Genomic DNA, 13,442 nt, shown 5'->3' with positions numbered 1-13,442 from the left:
TCCCAAGCGTTTTAGGTGTTCTGTTGCTGGATGTATTAATCCACATAGCTCTCTCCATTTGCTCCCGAAATCTCAGCCGCTGAAGACGAGGTGGATTAATTTTGTTTTAGAAGAAAATGCTCCCTCAACTCTACAGAAATTCGTTTATGTCTGCGCGAATCATTTTACACCGGACTGCTTTGTGAATGAGGGTCAGTATAAAGCAGGTTTTGCACAAAAGTTGCATCTGAAGGATGGAGCAGTGCCAACTGTTCGTGATCCAGCTAACGTTACGCCATCTAGATGTAGTGTCATGCATTTGTTTTCCAAATTGCCTTTCTGAAAGAGCTTCTTGGCGCTCTGTAAGGCTAATGTTGCTAAAGCTACCATTGTCTGTCTGTTTTCTCTGATGCTGCCTTCACGTGCTACCAGAATGATCGTGAATAGGAATGTGGTAGTTAAAAATTGCATATGAAAGCAATGTGAATTCGACTGCTTGAATTTGTCTAGCTCATAATCATATTCGGGATTTATAAAGTTTGTGTTAGCACGCGATGCCACCATGAGACCAGCTATATTGTTATTTTTGTAGCGCCGTGCTCCCCGTCTGTGTAATTCATAAATAATCTGGCAGGGTGCAGAATTCGGCACGACACTGGTTCGAACATATATGGCTGAACACCGCTATTAGCAGTTTCTGACATTTTCAGTGTGTGAGAGAGTGTTTTGTTATTGCTGGCATGATGCTGGTGCGCAGGCTCTAGAAACTCCACCCTCTTCTGAAAGGGGAGGCGGGAGCACCAGCTCGTTTTCATTTAAAGGGGCGAACACAAAAAACAGCGCGTTTTGGCGTCAATTTCAACAAGCTATAAAAAATTATCTGTTGGGTATTTTGAGCTAAAACTTCACATACACACTCTGGGGACATCAGAGACTTATTTTACTTTTTGTAAAAAAGGGGCATAATAGGTCAACTTTAACTCTTCTTTTTCAGATGAGGAAGTTCCTGCCGAGATGGTTGCAGAAGAATCTGGTCAAGGTGCTCAAAATAGTCCGTACCAACTTCGAAGAAAATCTCTGTTACCGAAGAGAACAGCTTGTCCAACAAAGACCAACATGGAGGTGCGTAAATGCTGCTAAACACCAGATGAACACGTTAGGAAGTCTTAGATGCAGATGTCTGCAATATTAATTCAGACTGAAAGAGAAACAGTAGCTTTAATGCAAAATAAATATTTATTTTTACCCAATTTCAGGTTTATTTTTTCCAAAATTCATTTTTTTTCATTTTTATTTTTTATGGATTACATAACCCTACTTTAGGGTTTCTACGTTATTTTGTAAATTCAAATTTTTTATTCTGCAATTCTGTCCATGTTTTCCTCATTGCAGAAATCATGCATGAAATCAAAAGAGTTAAAGCAGCATGAATGTACTGTATGTGAGGTTAAATGTCTCTTCTTGTTCAAAGGGTGCTTCCACGTCAACAACAGAAAACTTTGGGCATCGGGCAAAACGTGCCAGAGTGTCCGGAAAATCACAAGATCTTCCTGGTAATGCACATCAGACTCGATTCTGCTCACAGCTGACATGTGGTGATATCAGCTTCAGATGATTTTTCATTAACGCCGGTTCTCTTGCGCCCCAGTCACCCCAGCGGAGCAGTATCTGCAGGTGAAGCTTCCAGACGAGGTGGTTCTGAAGATCTTCTCCTATCTGTTGGAGCAGGACCTGTGTCGAGCGGCCTGTGTGTGCAAACGCTTTAGTGAACTGGCCAATGACCCCATCCTCTGGTAGGTTAGGTTACTGGACTCAAATGCATGTTATCAGCCAAAAATATTCAAAATGTTTAATGCAAGAAATTAAACACATAGAAGTTACAGTAAAAATATGATCAAGGCATGATTTCCATGCTTGAAGTTGAGTATAAGGAAGAATATTGAATCATTTTACATTTACATTTATGCATTTAGCAGACACTTTTATCCAAAGCAACTCAGTATTTCAGTAGATTTTATATAATTTCATTGATATGCACTAGTACAACATAAACAGCATCTACTTCAATCATTTAATAAATGAAATTATAATTCCTCATAGAGACTTTTTTGAACAGATTTATATAGATAAATCACAGTTTTAATTCATTGAATTGACTTCATGTAAATGAACCAAATTTAGCAGCTCAAAAGCCTTTCAGAGGCTTTGTAAAATAAATACAGGATACAATATAATTTAAGGAATATATTGGAAATAAAAGTAGTATTTATCTAGTTATCTACTTCAAGCAATATTTCTTCACTCAATGACTCAAATCATTGAATCACAGTTTTTAGCCAGTTCATTGAATCGGACAGTTTGAACTGATTCATGGAAGTGAATCATTTAGCAACTCTGAAGCTTTTTTGCTACTGAAGTTCAAATCAGAGACTTCATAAATACGTCTGTCGCAACATTTTTATATAGGATTGAAAAGGATGGCTTGCAAAAGTAGTGTAATAGCCAAATAAAAAAAAAAAAGTATTTATATATTTGTCAACCCACACATCTTCAAACTGATTTGAGTGATGACTCAAACAAATCAGTGAATCACAGTTTTGAATCAGTGCATTGAATCGGACAGTTTGAACGGATTCATGGAAATTAATCAAATTTAGCAGCTCTAAATGTGTATAATAGCCAAATAAATATCGCAGAGTTGTTTCATTTTACATTGGTACTGTTTTTAAATATATCGTGTTTTGTAAGGGTCTCTCATCTTTATTCTTCTCATCCGGTCTGCAGGAAGAGACTCTATATGGAGGTTTTTGAGTACACACGTCCCATGATGCACCCCGAGTCTGGGAAGTTCTACCAGATCAACCCAGAAGAGTATGAACAGCCCAATCCCTGGAAAGAGAGCTTTCAGCAACTGGTACTGTTCCTCTCATTCATTTCTAATAGGTTTTGGGCTGAAAACAGTCATAATTTAGTATTTAGTAACCATTTAACACGCACTCTGTGACCCTTTGGAATTAAATGGACTGTTTCTGTTTTTCTCATTTGACTGCAAGTGTTATTGCCAGTTTAATAGTAAGACAATGCATATCTAAGAATGAGAGATTTAGTCTTTTCCCCCTGAATCTGAAAGAGGACAGATGGTGTGGTAATGTGATAATTAGGGAGCCCTCGATGTGTCAGTAATCATCAGTTTCATCTAGGGATGCACGATATATCGGCCACCATATCGGTATCGGCCGATAAATGCTCATTTTTTCTGTTATCGGTATCGGCCTGATAAGAAAATTTGGCCGATATCTTAAAGCCGATAAATAATGCATTATTTCTTTCAGAGACACTTCAGATGCGCGCTGTTCGTTTGCAGCCTTTTGTGCAATTGTACGTTGTAATATTGTGTTTATTTGATGTATATCTGATTTATCTCATATAGAATGCGTTTGGTTAAGTTAAAAGAGCGCTTCAGTTTACCGGTGATCGTCTTTAGCTCAGCGCACGCAGCTCAAACAGCAGTGCACAACATTAATAACTATGATTGGGAATGTTGTGTATATAACATTATATACAATTCTGTTTTATTGATCTGTGGCGCATTCATTTTGATTCTTTACACGTGTAATGATGTCCAGTGAATTGTTTGCATTATTTATGCATTATTTTATTTATTTGTAAGACTTTTTTATGACAAAATTTGGTAATTGGAGAGTAAAAATATTTTTAAAACGTACACCGTTCAAACTAGGCTGCTTATGTTGAAGTGTTTGGGATGTGGCTTTTAATGATGAGACCTTTTTTGTAATCAGGCTCTCAAAAAGTATATAACAATTTGGATATAGATTTATCGGCCAACATATCGGTTATCGGCTTTCAAAAATAAAGAATAATCGGTTATCGGTATCGGCCAAAATTTTCATATCGGTGCATCCCTAGTTTCATCAGTGAGATTTATGAGAGTATATTTCTGAAAAAACACGGACTGATGGATCCCTGACCTTTGTGTTTGCAGTATAAAGGCGCTCACGTGAAGCCCGGCTTCGCAGAACATTTCTACAGCAACCCGGCCAGATATAAGGGACGAGAAAACATGCTGGTGAGTCCTAGATCATCTATAGATGCATTATATGGCTCGTTCATTAATTATAAACAGAAATGGCTTGTATCTTGTATAAAATGGTGGCAACAGCAATGACAATGACATTTGTGACCCTGCAGCACAAAAGCAGTCTTAAGTCGCTGGGGTATATTTGTAGCAATAGCCAAAAATCATTTGGATATTAAGTAAAGATCATGTTCCATGAAGATATTTAGTAAATTTCCTACTGTAAATATATCAAAACTTAATGTTTGATTAGTAATATGCATTGCTAAGAACTTCATTTGGACAACTTTAAAGGTGATTTTCTCAATATTTTGATTTTTTTGCACCCTCAGATTCCAGATTTTCAAATCGTTGTATCTCGGCCAAATATTGTCCTATCATAACAAACCATACATCAATGGAAAGCTTATTTATTCAGATTTCAGATGATGCATAAATCTCAATTTCGAGAAATTTACCCGTATGACATATGGTCATATTTGATAAATTATTCCATTTATTTATAACAATAATGAAAACTAGAATTGTACACTTTTTTTTTTTTTGGTTGGTTGCCTGTTAAAGACTTTTCCTAGACTGTATGATAATTTAGAGTCTAGATATAATTGAAGTCTCTCTTTTAATGTAAGTCTTTTTTTTGTCGCCCACCAGGCAAAAATCATGCACATTTTTTTTAAAGTAACAGCCCACCTCCCATTCCTTTCTGTAGCACAAACTCTGCAGGTCAAGTTTAATGTGTAATGCTAATAACAGCTTCAAATTTGGCTTGATCCTTATTTAGAGATGCAGAAACATCTGTTTTGTAATCCTGCTTTCACTTTTCCTCAGTATTATGACACCATTGAAGACGCTCTGGGAGGAGTTCAGGAAGCGCACTTTGACGGTTTGATATTTGTCCATTCTGGGATCTACACAGACGAATGGATCTACATCGAGTCGCCCATCACAATGATTGGCGCTGGTATGAGTACGCATATGAGTCTTTAGCCATGTCAATATTTACGTACAGTACCATTCAAAGGTTTGGGGTTGGTATGATTTTTTTAATATTTTTGAAGTCTCTTCTGCTCACCCATTTATTTGATTAAAAAACTGTAAAAATTGTGAAATATTATTACAATTTAAAATAACCGTTTTCTATTTTAATATATTGTGAAATGTAATTTATTCCTGTGATCAAAGCTGAATTTTCAGCATCATTCCTCCAGTCTTCAGTGTCACATGCGTGCCCTTCAGAAATCATTCTAATATGTCGATTTGCTGCTCAAGAAACATTACTAATCATTATCAGTGTTCAAAACTGTTGTGCTGCTTCATATTTTTGTGGAAACATTTTTTTCAGGATTCTTTTCAAGGGACAGTATTTATTTGAAAATCTTTTGTAACATTAAAAACGTTTTTATTGTCATTTTTGAGCAATTTAATGCAAATCTTTCAGACCCCGAAACTATTGAACGTTTTCTATTGAATGTAGAGACGTTCTCCTGTATAACCTAAATATTAATCGTACATCTGCTTTTGCAGCTCCGGGGAAAGTAGCGGATAAAGTCATCATCGAGAACACTAGAGATTCAACGTTTGTGTTCATGGAGGGGTCAGAGGACGCGTATGTAGGATATATGACAATAAAGGTGAGTTTCTTCATATGCCAAAAAGGTTAAAGGAAAAGGTCACCTAAAATGAAATTCCTGTATGCATTCTTTCATGCACAGGAAAACACAGGAATTATTGCAACAGTCTTTAGGTAGATGTGCATATGATGTATATAATGGGTTTTTATTGCAGTTCAATCCTGATGACAAATCAGCTCAACATCACAACGCTCATCACTGTCTGGAGATCACCGTCAACTGCAGCCCCATCATTGACCACTGCATCATCCGCAGTACCTGCACAGGTGACCACAGCTGCTTCTTTCTTTTTTTTCCAAATGTGTTGGTTTTCCTTCATTCATATATTGCATGTTTGTTGAACTGCTCAATGGTGAGTTCAGAAGTCAATCATCATCATTACTGTTGCTCATACTTGTGTTTAGGGATTTTTACTGTATTTGTTAGGGAATTTACTGTGTAATGCAGAATATTACAAAATTTGGAAAATTTCTGGTTGAATAAATCAAAAGTAGGGCTGTGCACTTTATAAACTAGTGTATATATATATATAATCTTACAGTAGAATATAATAATAAAATTAAACCTCTGTTGTGCAGCATTTTCTTTTAATTAAAAATAATTGTTATATTTTAATTTGATTACTTTTCAAAATATTAAATTAAATTGTTAATGTTTTATGCATTCATTTGATTACCACAGATAATCCGTTTCTATTAAATTATAAATACAGAAAAAAAAATTCAAAAATTATATTATTGTAAATTTTTTTATAAATTATTGAATTAAAGTTTTATGAATACAACTAATTAGATGAATTAATTAAAACAGGAAACACTAAATTTGTTAGGTTTTTTATAAATTGTTGTATGATTGTATAACTTTTCTGGTTTCTGTTAGTTAGACATGCTTTGTAATAACCAAAATTTAATTAACCATTAAAATGGAAACCAGAAACTTTTAAATGGAATAAACCGAATCCATAAAATTACAATGCAAAAAAAACTGAATTTGGGTTAAAATGAAACAAATTTCATAGGGCCTTACTTTAACCCTAAGGGCCGGTTCGCACAGAACATGCTTTGGCGTTCCATTGTCCTGCTTTAAAAAAACATTTTCCTGAGTAAACATGCGTAACTTGTCCTTTGTGCATATGACCAGAAATTGTGTACATTTTGAGATTTTGAATAGCGGTTTAATGTGTCAAGCCCTTGCGTTGAGCTGTGTTGTCTTCCTGCAGTTGGCTCTGCAGTGTGTGTGAGCGGCCAGGGAGCATCACCCACCATCAAACACTGTAACATCAGTGACTGCGAGAACGTGGGGCTCTATATCACAGACCATGCGCAGGTAATATGAAGCTCTGTCTGGAATATACCCTCAGATTGGTTTCTGTGGTAGATGAATTGCAGTGTTTAGCGGTCGCTCTCTCTGTTTGCTCTGCAGGGCATTTACGAAGACAACGAGATCTCCAATAATGCTCTAGCAGGGATTTGGGTGAAAAACCACGGCAACCCCATCATCAGACGGAACCACATCCATCACGGCAGAGACGTCGGGGTGTTCACGTTTGACCATGGCATGGTACAAACCTCTCCGTCTCTGCACACCACAATGACACTGTCAGATATGTGTTTGTGTCTACGTTAACAGTTGCGTTTTTTTCCCCTTAAACGTCCACAGACTGACTTTAAAAAGAAAGAGAGAAATTAGGCTAATTATAATGAATTAAATATATATATATATATATTCATTTTTTTATCTAATTTTTATATTTGAAGTTTTGCATCTAAAATTTATATTTTATTTTATTTCAGCTTTATTTTCAATTAACAAAAACTATTTAAAATGTTTCTGTTATTGTAGTATTATTTGTGTACTATAGTATTTATTGTTTTAAATAGTGCTGGGCTGTATACCGGTTCATACCGAATACTGGTGTTTATTTTTCTTGTGATAGGAATTTTTAAAATACCGCAATACCGCTAGTGTCGTTTAAATAACGTTCGCAACTAGGGCTGGGACAATAAATCGATGCATCGTGAATCGAGAAATGATTCCGCATCGATTCTGAGATTTTCCGAAGGCATCGCAATTTTCTCTTGAATCGATTCTGAGCTTAGTTTTTAACAGCAGATGGCGCTGCGTGCTTTAGAAAAAGCCGTATTCTGCTTGCTTCTAGTTCTTTACACATGCACCACTTGAACCTAAAATAATCATTCATAAAGTTTGAAAAGGTTGAAGCGAATTACAAGGATGTTCACAGTGGGCTGTGTTTACATTAATCTCGCATCATAAAAGCTGATGTGCAAGTACATTTAACCACTTACATTACTCAGCCGAACGCACAAGCGCTCTTCTTCGTGAGCATTTGAGTGTGCGGTTAACAACTAGCCTAGAGCGCTATCCGCTGTTAAAAACTAAGCTCAGAATCGAGAGAATCACGATGCATTCCGAAAATCTCAGAATCGATCCACGAATCGCGATGCATCGATTTTTTTTGTCCCAGCCCTAATCGGAACGCGACACTGTTTGAGAGGGGTTTCTTTTCACTGTTGCACTGTGGTGAGGACAGAGCTGTATGTGTTACTAAGCGTGCAAGTTCTGAAACTGAAGCTGTAGATCTAGAAGGATGTGAACTCTGCCACAAATATCCACCTCCCGCTGCCATCAGCTCCCGTGTCTCACAGACTTTCAGACACTTTTAGCAGCTTTTTTCCCATAGAATATACATACTGACAAATCTAGCGACTTTTTTGGATAAACCTTAGCTATGGTTAAGTTGGAAGATGTCACCAGTACTGCCCCCCGAGTGTGAGGTTTGACTCTCCCGGCCGGCACAGTGTCGCCTCTCTCTGTGTCTCTTCTGTGCAGTGAGCGGCAGAGAAGCATCGCTTTCATTTGGCTGTACCGCAGCAGACTCGTCAGTAAATGAGTACAAAGCACCTGTCTCTTACTGACTGTTTGGAATTATAAATATGAGCATAGTTCGTCTGTTAATATTATGCACTTTTTTGTTTGTTGTTGTTTTTTTTAGTTTGTTACTCAGGCAGTGCGCTGCATGAGACAAAAAAGTAATCTAGCCAAAACCACTGCATAGCCGCTCTTTAGTGTAGATGCATGTTGATATTATCAGACGATGTCGCGATTATAAATGAGAGTGACTCCTGTTTTTATGTATTAATGGGTCGTGTTTAGTCACTATTTAGTGTGGAATTTTTCTACAATATTCACTCATCATGACAGTTAAATATGGCATTCTAAGTCAATCTACTACAGTATTTCCTCTCTCAGTCAGTAGAAAATGTGGTTAACACCCGGTCATGCATGAAAAAAATTATAAAAAAATACCGTCATATACCGTGAAACCGGTATAATTTTGAAAAATACCGTGATATAAAATTTTGGTCATTCCGCCCACCACTAGTTTTAAATGAGAAATGTTGCCATGGTAGTATAAATATAATATAATATTTGATAATATATATTAATAGAATGTTGAATATTTAAACTAACTTCAGCTAGCTGAAATAAAATAAAAACAAATTTCAGTTAAAGTTTTTTCAAATAACAATTTTATGGTTTTAGTGGCCAAACGTGACAGCTATCAGCCACATTTGGCCCAAACGTTCTTGCTATCTGGGTAACATCAAACAAAGCGCGCGTCTCTAACAGCGCATCCGGTGAATGAATGTAATTCGCTTCAACCTTCATGAAAGATTATTTTATGGAATGTTCGAGTGGTGTATGTGTGTGAGGAATTGGAAGCAAGCAGAATACGGGTGTTTCTAAAGCGCATGCTGTTAAAAACTAAGCTCAGAATCGAGAGAATCACGATGCATTCCGAAAATCTCAGAATCGATCCACGAATCGCGATGCATCGATTTTTTTTGTCCCAGCCCTATTCGGAACGCGACACTGTTTGAGAGGGGTTTCTTTTCACTGTTGCACTGTGGTGAGGACAGAGCTGTATGTGTTACTAAGCGTGCAAGTTCTGAAACTGAAGCTGTAGATCTAGAAGGATGTGAACTCTGCCACAAATATCCACCTCCCGCTGCCATCAGCTCCCGTGTCTCACAGACTTTCAGACACTTTTAGCAGCTTTTTTCCCATAGAATATACATACTGACAAATCTAGCGACTTTTTTGGATAAACCTTAGCTATGGTTAAGTTGGAAGATGTCACCAGTACTGCCCCCCGAGTGTGAGGTTTGACTCTCCCGGCCGGCACAGTGTCGCCTCTCTCTGCGTCTCTTCTGTGCAGTGAGCGGCAGAGAAGCATCGCTTTCATTTGGCTGTACCGCAGCAGACTCGTCAGTAAATGAGTACAAAGCACCTGTCTCTTACTGACTGTTTGGAATTATAAATATGAGCATAGTTCGTCTGTTAATATTATGCAGTTTTTTGTTTGTTGTTGTTTTTTTTAGTTTGTTACTCAGGCAGTGCGCTGCATGAGACAAAAAAGTAATCTAGCCAAAACCACTGCATAGCCGCTCTTTAGTGTAGATGCATGTTGATATTATCAGACGATGTCGCGATTATAAATGAGAGTGACTCCTGTTTTTATGTATTAATGGGTCGTGTTTAGTCACTATTTAGTGTGGAATTTTTCTACAATATTCACTCATCATGACAGTTAAATATGGCATTCTAAGTCAATCTACTACAGTATTTCCTCTCTCAGTCAGTAGAAAATGTGGTTAACACCCGGTCATGCATGAAAAAAATTATAAAAAAATACCGTCATATACCGTGAAACCGGTATAATTTTGAAAAATACCGTGATATAAAATTTTGGTCATTCCGCCCACCACTAGTTTTAAATGAGAAATGTTGCCATGGTAGTATAAATATAATATAATATTTGATAATATATATTAATAGAATGTTGAATATTTAAACTAACTTCAGCTAGCTGAAATAAAATAAAAACAAATTTCAGTTAAAGTTTTTTCAAATAACAATTTTATGGTTTTAGTTAACTATATTCTGAACTTTGCTAAACCAGACTTAGAAGTGTGTGTTTGGTGACTGTCTGGCTCCCTCTGCAGGGCTACTTTGAAAGCTGCAGCATCCACAGGAACCGGATAGCAGGTTTCGAGGTGAAGGCGTATGCTAACCCTACGGTAGTGCGCTGTGAGATCCATCACGGACAGACGGGTGGCATCTACGTGCACGAGAAGGGCCGAGGCCAGTTCATCGAGAACAAGATCTATGCAAACAATTTTGCGGGCGTGTGGATTACCTCAAACAGCGACCCCACGATCAGGTGAGAGACTCGTCAATAAACACACGTCTAATCATACCATACTGCGATATCTGTACAGTTACACTGTTTGTGCTCAGTTATAACCCCTCTTCTGATCAATCACAGGGGTAATGCCATATTCAATGGCAACCAGGGTGGTGTTTACATATTCGGCGACGGCCGAGGTCTCATTGAAGGGAACGACATCTATGGCAACGCTTTAGCTGGAATCCAGATTCGGACCAACAGCTGCCCGATTGTCCGGCACAACAAGATCCACGACGGACAGCATGGAGGCATTTATGTGGTGAGTGAACAGACAAAAACATCTACCAGTCGTATTTTAGTACAAGGTCTGAAATTAAAGGCATAGTTCAGCCAAAAATTAAAATTTGTTCCAAACCTGTATGAGTTTCTTTCATCTGTTGAACACACAAGAAGATATTTTGAAGAATGTTGTGACCAAACAGTTGAATGTACCCATTGACTTCCATAGTATTTTTTTTATTTATTTTTTTTCATAGTATGGAAGTCAATGGGTTCTGTCAACTGTTTGGTTACCAAAATTTTTCAAAGTATTGTATATTATATATTTGTATATTTTATATAATAGAGTATATTTCTACCTTTTTGTATGAGCAATTTTGAAAAATTACTTTATTAAATGTATCCGTGTTGTCTTATGTCATGCTTATTGAACCATGCACTTTTTATGCATTAGAAAAGCAAGACTTCACATAGGTTATCTTAGTAGGATTAAAAATAATATATATATATATATATATTTTTTTTAAATTGGGAATAAATAATATACTGAAAGCAAGCGAAGAAAGTTCCCCATTATTGAAACATTCAAATTCACCAACTTCTGTGCGCAGTTTTCCAGTTGATTGTGCACTACAACATAGATATTTTTGTATTTTTAATGCAATAAAATATGTACGTTTTTAGATTTATATTATTTATTAGTTTGTCAATATTATTTATTTATGCATTTATTATTATTATTAATTTTATCTTTATTTATTTTAGATTATCATTATTAGTTATTTTTATATTAGATTATTTAGTTTATTATATTTATATTATTGACTAATGTGCTTTTGTGTATAATGTGCTCCCATTATGATCAGTAAAGCTGATTACACTGCATAATGTTTTTACATCATGTATGCAATTTGTTGTTTATGATTAATTTAACCGCAACAGTCATAATTGATTTAGTGTAATTGTGCAGGGGCATGTTTTGCCCCAGTATCTTGAAATTGTGGGGCATTTTTGCCCCTAGCCCATGTTAATTCCCAACCCTGTTCTAGTCCACCAGGTTGCTCTCTAAAGCATTGCTATAGACTGATTGTCCCGTCTCTATGTGGTCTGTTGCAGCATGAGAAGGGTCAGGGAGTGATCGAGGAGAACGAGGTGTACAGTAACACGTTGGCCGGTGTGTGGGTGACCACGGGCAGCACACCTGTACTGCGCAGAAACAGGATACACAGCGGAAAACAGGTGCGTGCGCTTCACTTCCCTCGCTCTGTGTGACCTGATTCCACATGCACGCTCGATATGGACTTATGGTCTCATGCAGAGATTGTGAGGTGTCCCTTTTATGAAGGTAAAACAGTTGCGAAACTCAAGAGCTTGTTGATTTGAATGTGAGAACTTGTCATATTAATATTCATATTTGTAAGTTGAAATTTACACTCACAGCTCTGATGTGAAAAGCTGAGTCTTTCGATTTGCACACACAGACAATAATCAAAACACGAAGTTGCAGATTATTAGTTACAAATGTGTAAAATGACATTCACATAAAGAAAATGACAGACACGCATGTCTACGATATGTTTACTTTTGCACTTTAATTGGGTTAGTTCACCCAAAAATGAAAATGAGTCCATTATTTACTCACCCTCAAGCCATCCTAGGCGTATATGACTTCCTTCTTTCAGATGAATCCAATCGGAGTAATATTAAAAATTGTCTTTAATCTTCCAAGCTGTTTAATGGCAGTCAGACGGTGTTGCAGTGCATCAGTCCAAAAGAAGTTAAATAAAAAGCGCCCATGCATAATAAAAAGTGCCTCACACGGCTCCGGGGGGTAAACAAAGCCCTCCTGTAATGAATTGATGCGTTTTTGTAAGAAAAATATCCATATTCAAAACGTAATAATCACTTTAATCTAGCTTGCGCCAACAGTTGTACACTGAAGCAGCTCCGGAAGGATGACGTATGAGTTCAGCGCTGCGCATGCGCCGGTGAGTCTCGTGAAAACCAATGTTTGTTAACAGGAGCAAAGGAAGCAAAGTTTCCTTACTTTAGCAAAGGAAAACCAGTCTCCTCTTGGCTTAAATCCTCGTTTTGTACTTCTAATTCGTGACCATTGTTTTGTTTTGATCTCTCCCCTGCGCTTCCGCGTTCGTCACTTCTGTGCGCCACATGCGCAACGCCGACGTCTTACGTCACCAGCCCGGTGCTGCTTCCGTGTACAACAGTGAGCGCAAGCTAGATTAAA

The 13,442-nt window shown here is 37.1% G+C and overlaps 1 protein-coding gene across 1 annotated transcript in view; it reads left to right on the top strand.

Moving 5' to 3' along the window:
- The first annotated feature begins 963 nt into the window (after positions 1–963).
- Positions 964–13,442, top strand: part of LOC107588452 (F-box only protein 11-like) — a 23,630-nt gene continuing 11,151 nt past the window's right edge. Inside the window, exons 1-13 of the mRNA XM_016276553.1 lie at positions 964–1,101; positions 1,451–1,532; positions 1,628–1,772; positions 2,764–2,893; positions 3,983–4,066; positions 4,904–5,036; positions 5,600–5,706; positions 5,861–5,972; positions 6,926–7,032; positions 7,129–7,266; positions 10,734–10,951; positions 11,057–11,237; positions 12,314–12,436. Coding sequence (XP_016132039.1) covers positions 994–1,101; positions 1,451–1,532; positions 1,628–1,772; positions 2,764–2,893; positions 3,983–4,066; positions 4,904–5,036; positions 5,600–5,706; positions 5,861–5,972; positions 6,926–7,032; positions 7,129–7,266; positions 10,734–10,951; positions 11,057–11,237; positions 12,314–12,436 — 1,668 coding nt within the window. The 5' untranslated portion in view covers positions 964–993. The remainder of the gene's footprint in view (positions 1,102–1,450; positions 1,533–1,627; positions 1,773–2,763; positions 2,894–3,982; positions 4,067–4,903; positions 5,037–5,599; positions 5,707–5,860; positions 5,973–6,925; positions 7,033–7,128; positions 7,267–10,733; positions 10,952–11,056; positions 11,238–12,313; positions 12,437–13,442) is intronic.

Source organism: Sinocyclocheilus grahami, unplaced genomic scaffold, assembly GCF_001515645.1.
Source record: "Sinocyclocheilus grahami isolate Dianchi unplaced genomic scaffold, SAMN03320097.WGS_v1.1 scaffold7.1, whole genome shotgun sequence".
Lineage (NCBI taxonomy): Eukaryota > Metazoa > Chordata > Actinopteri > Cypriniformes > Cyprinidae > Sinocyclocheilus > Sinocyclocheilus grahami.
Note: the sequence above shows the minus strand (reverse complement) of the source record. Positions and strands in the feature narration are given on the sequence as shown.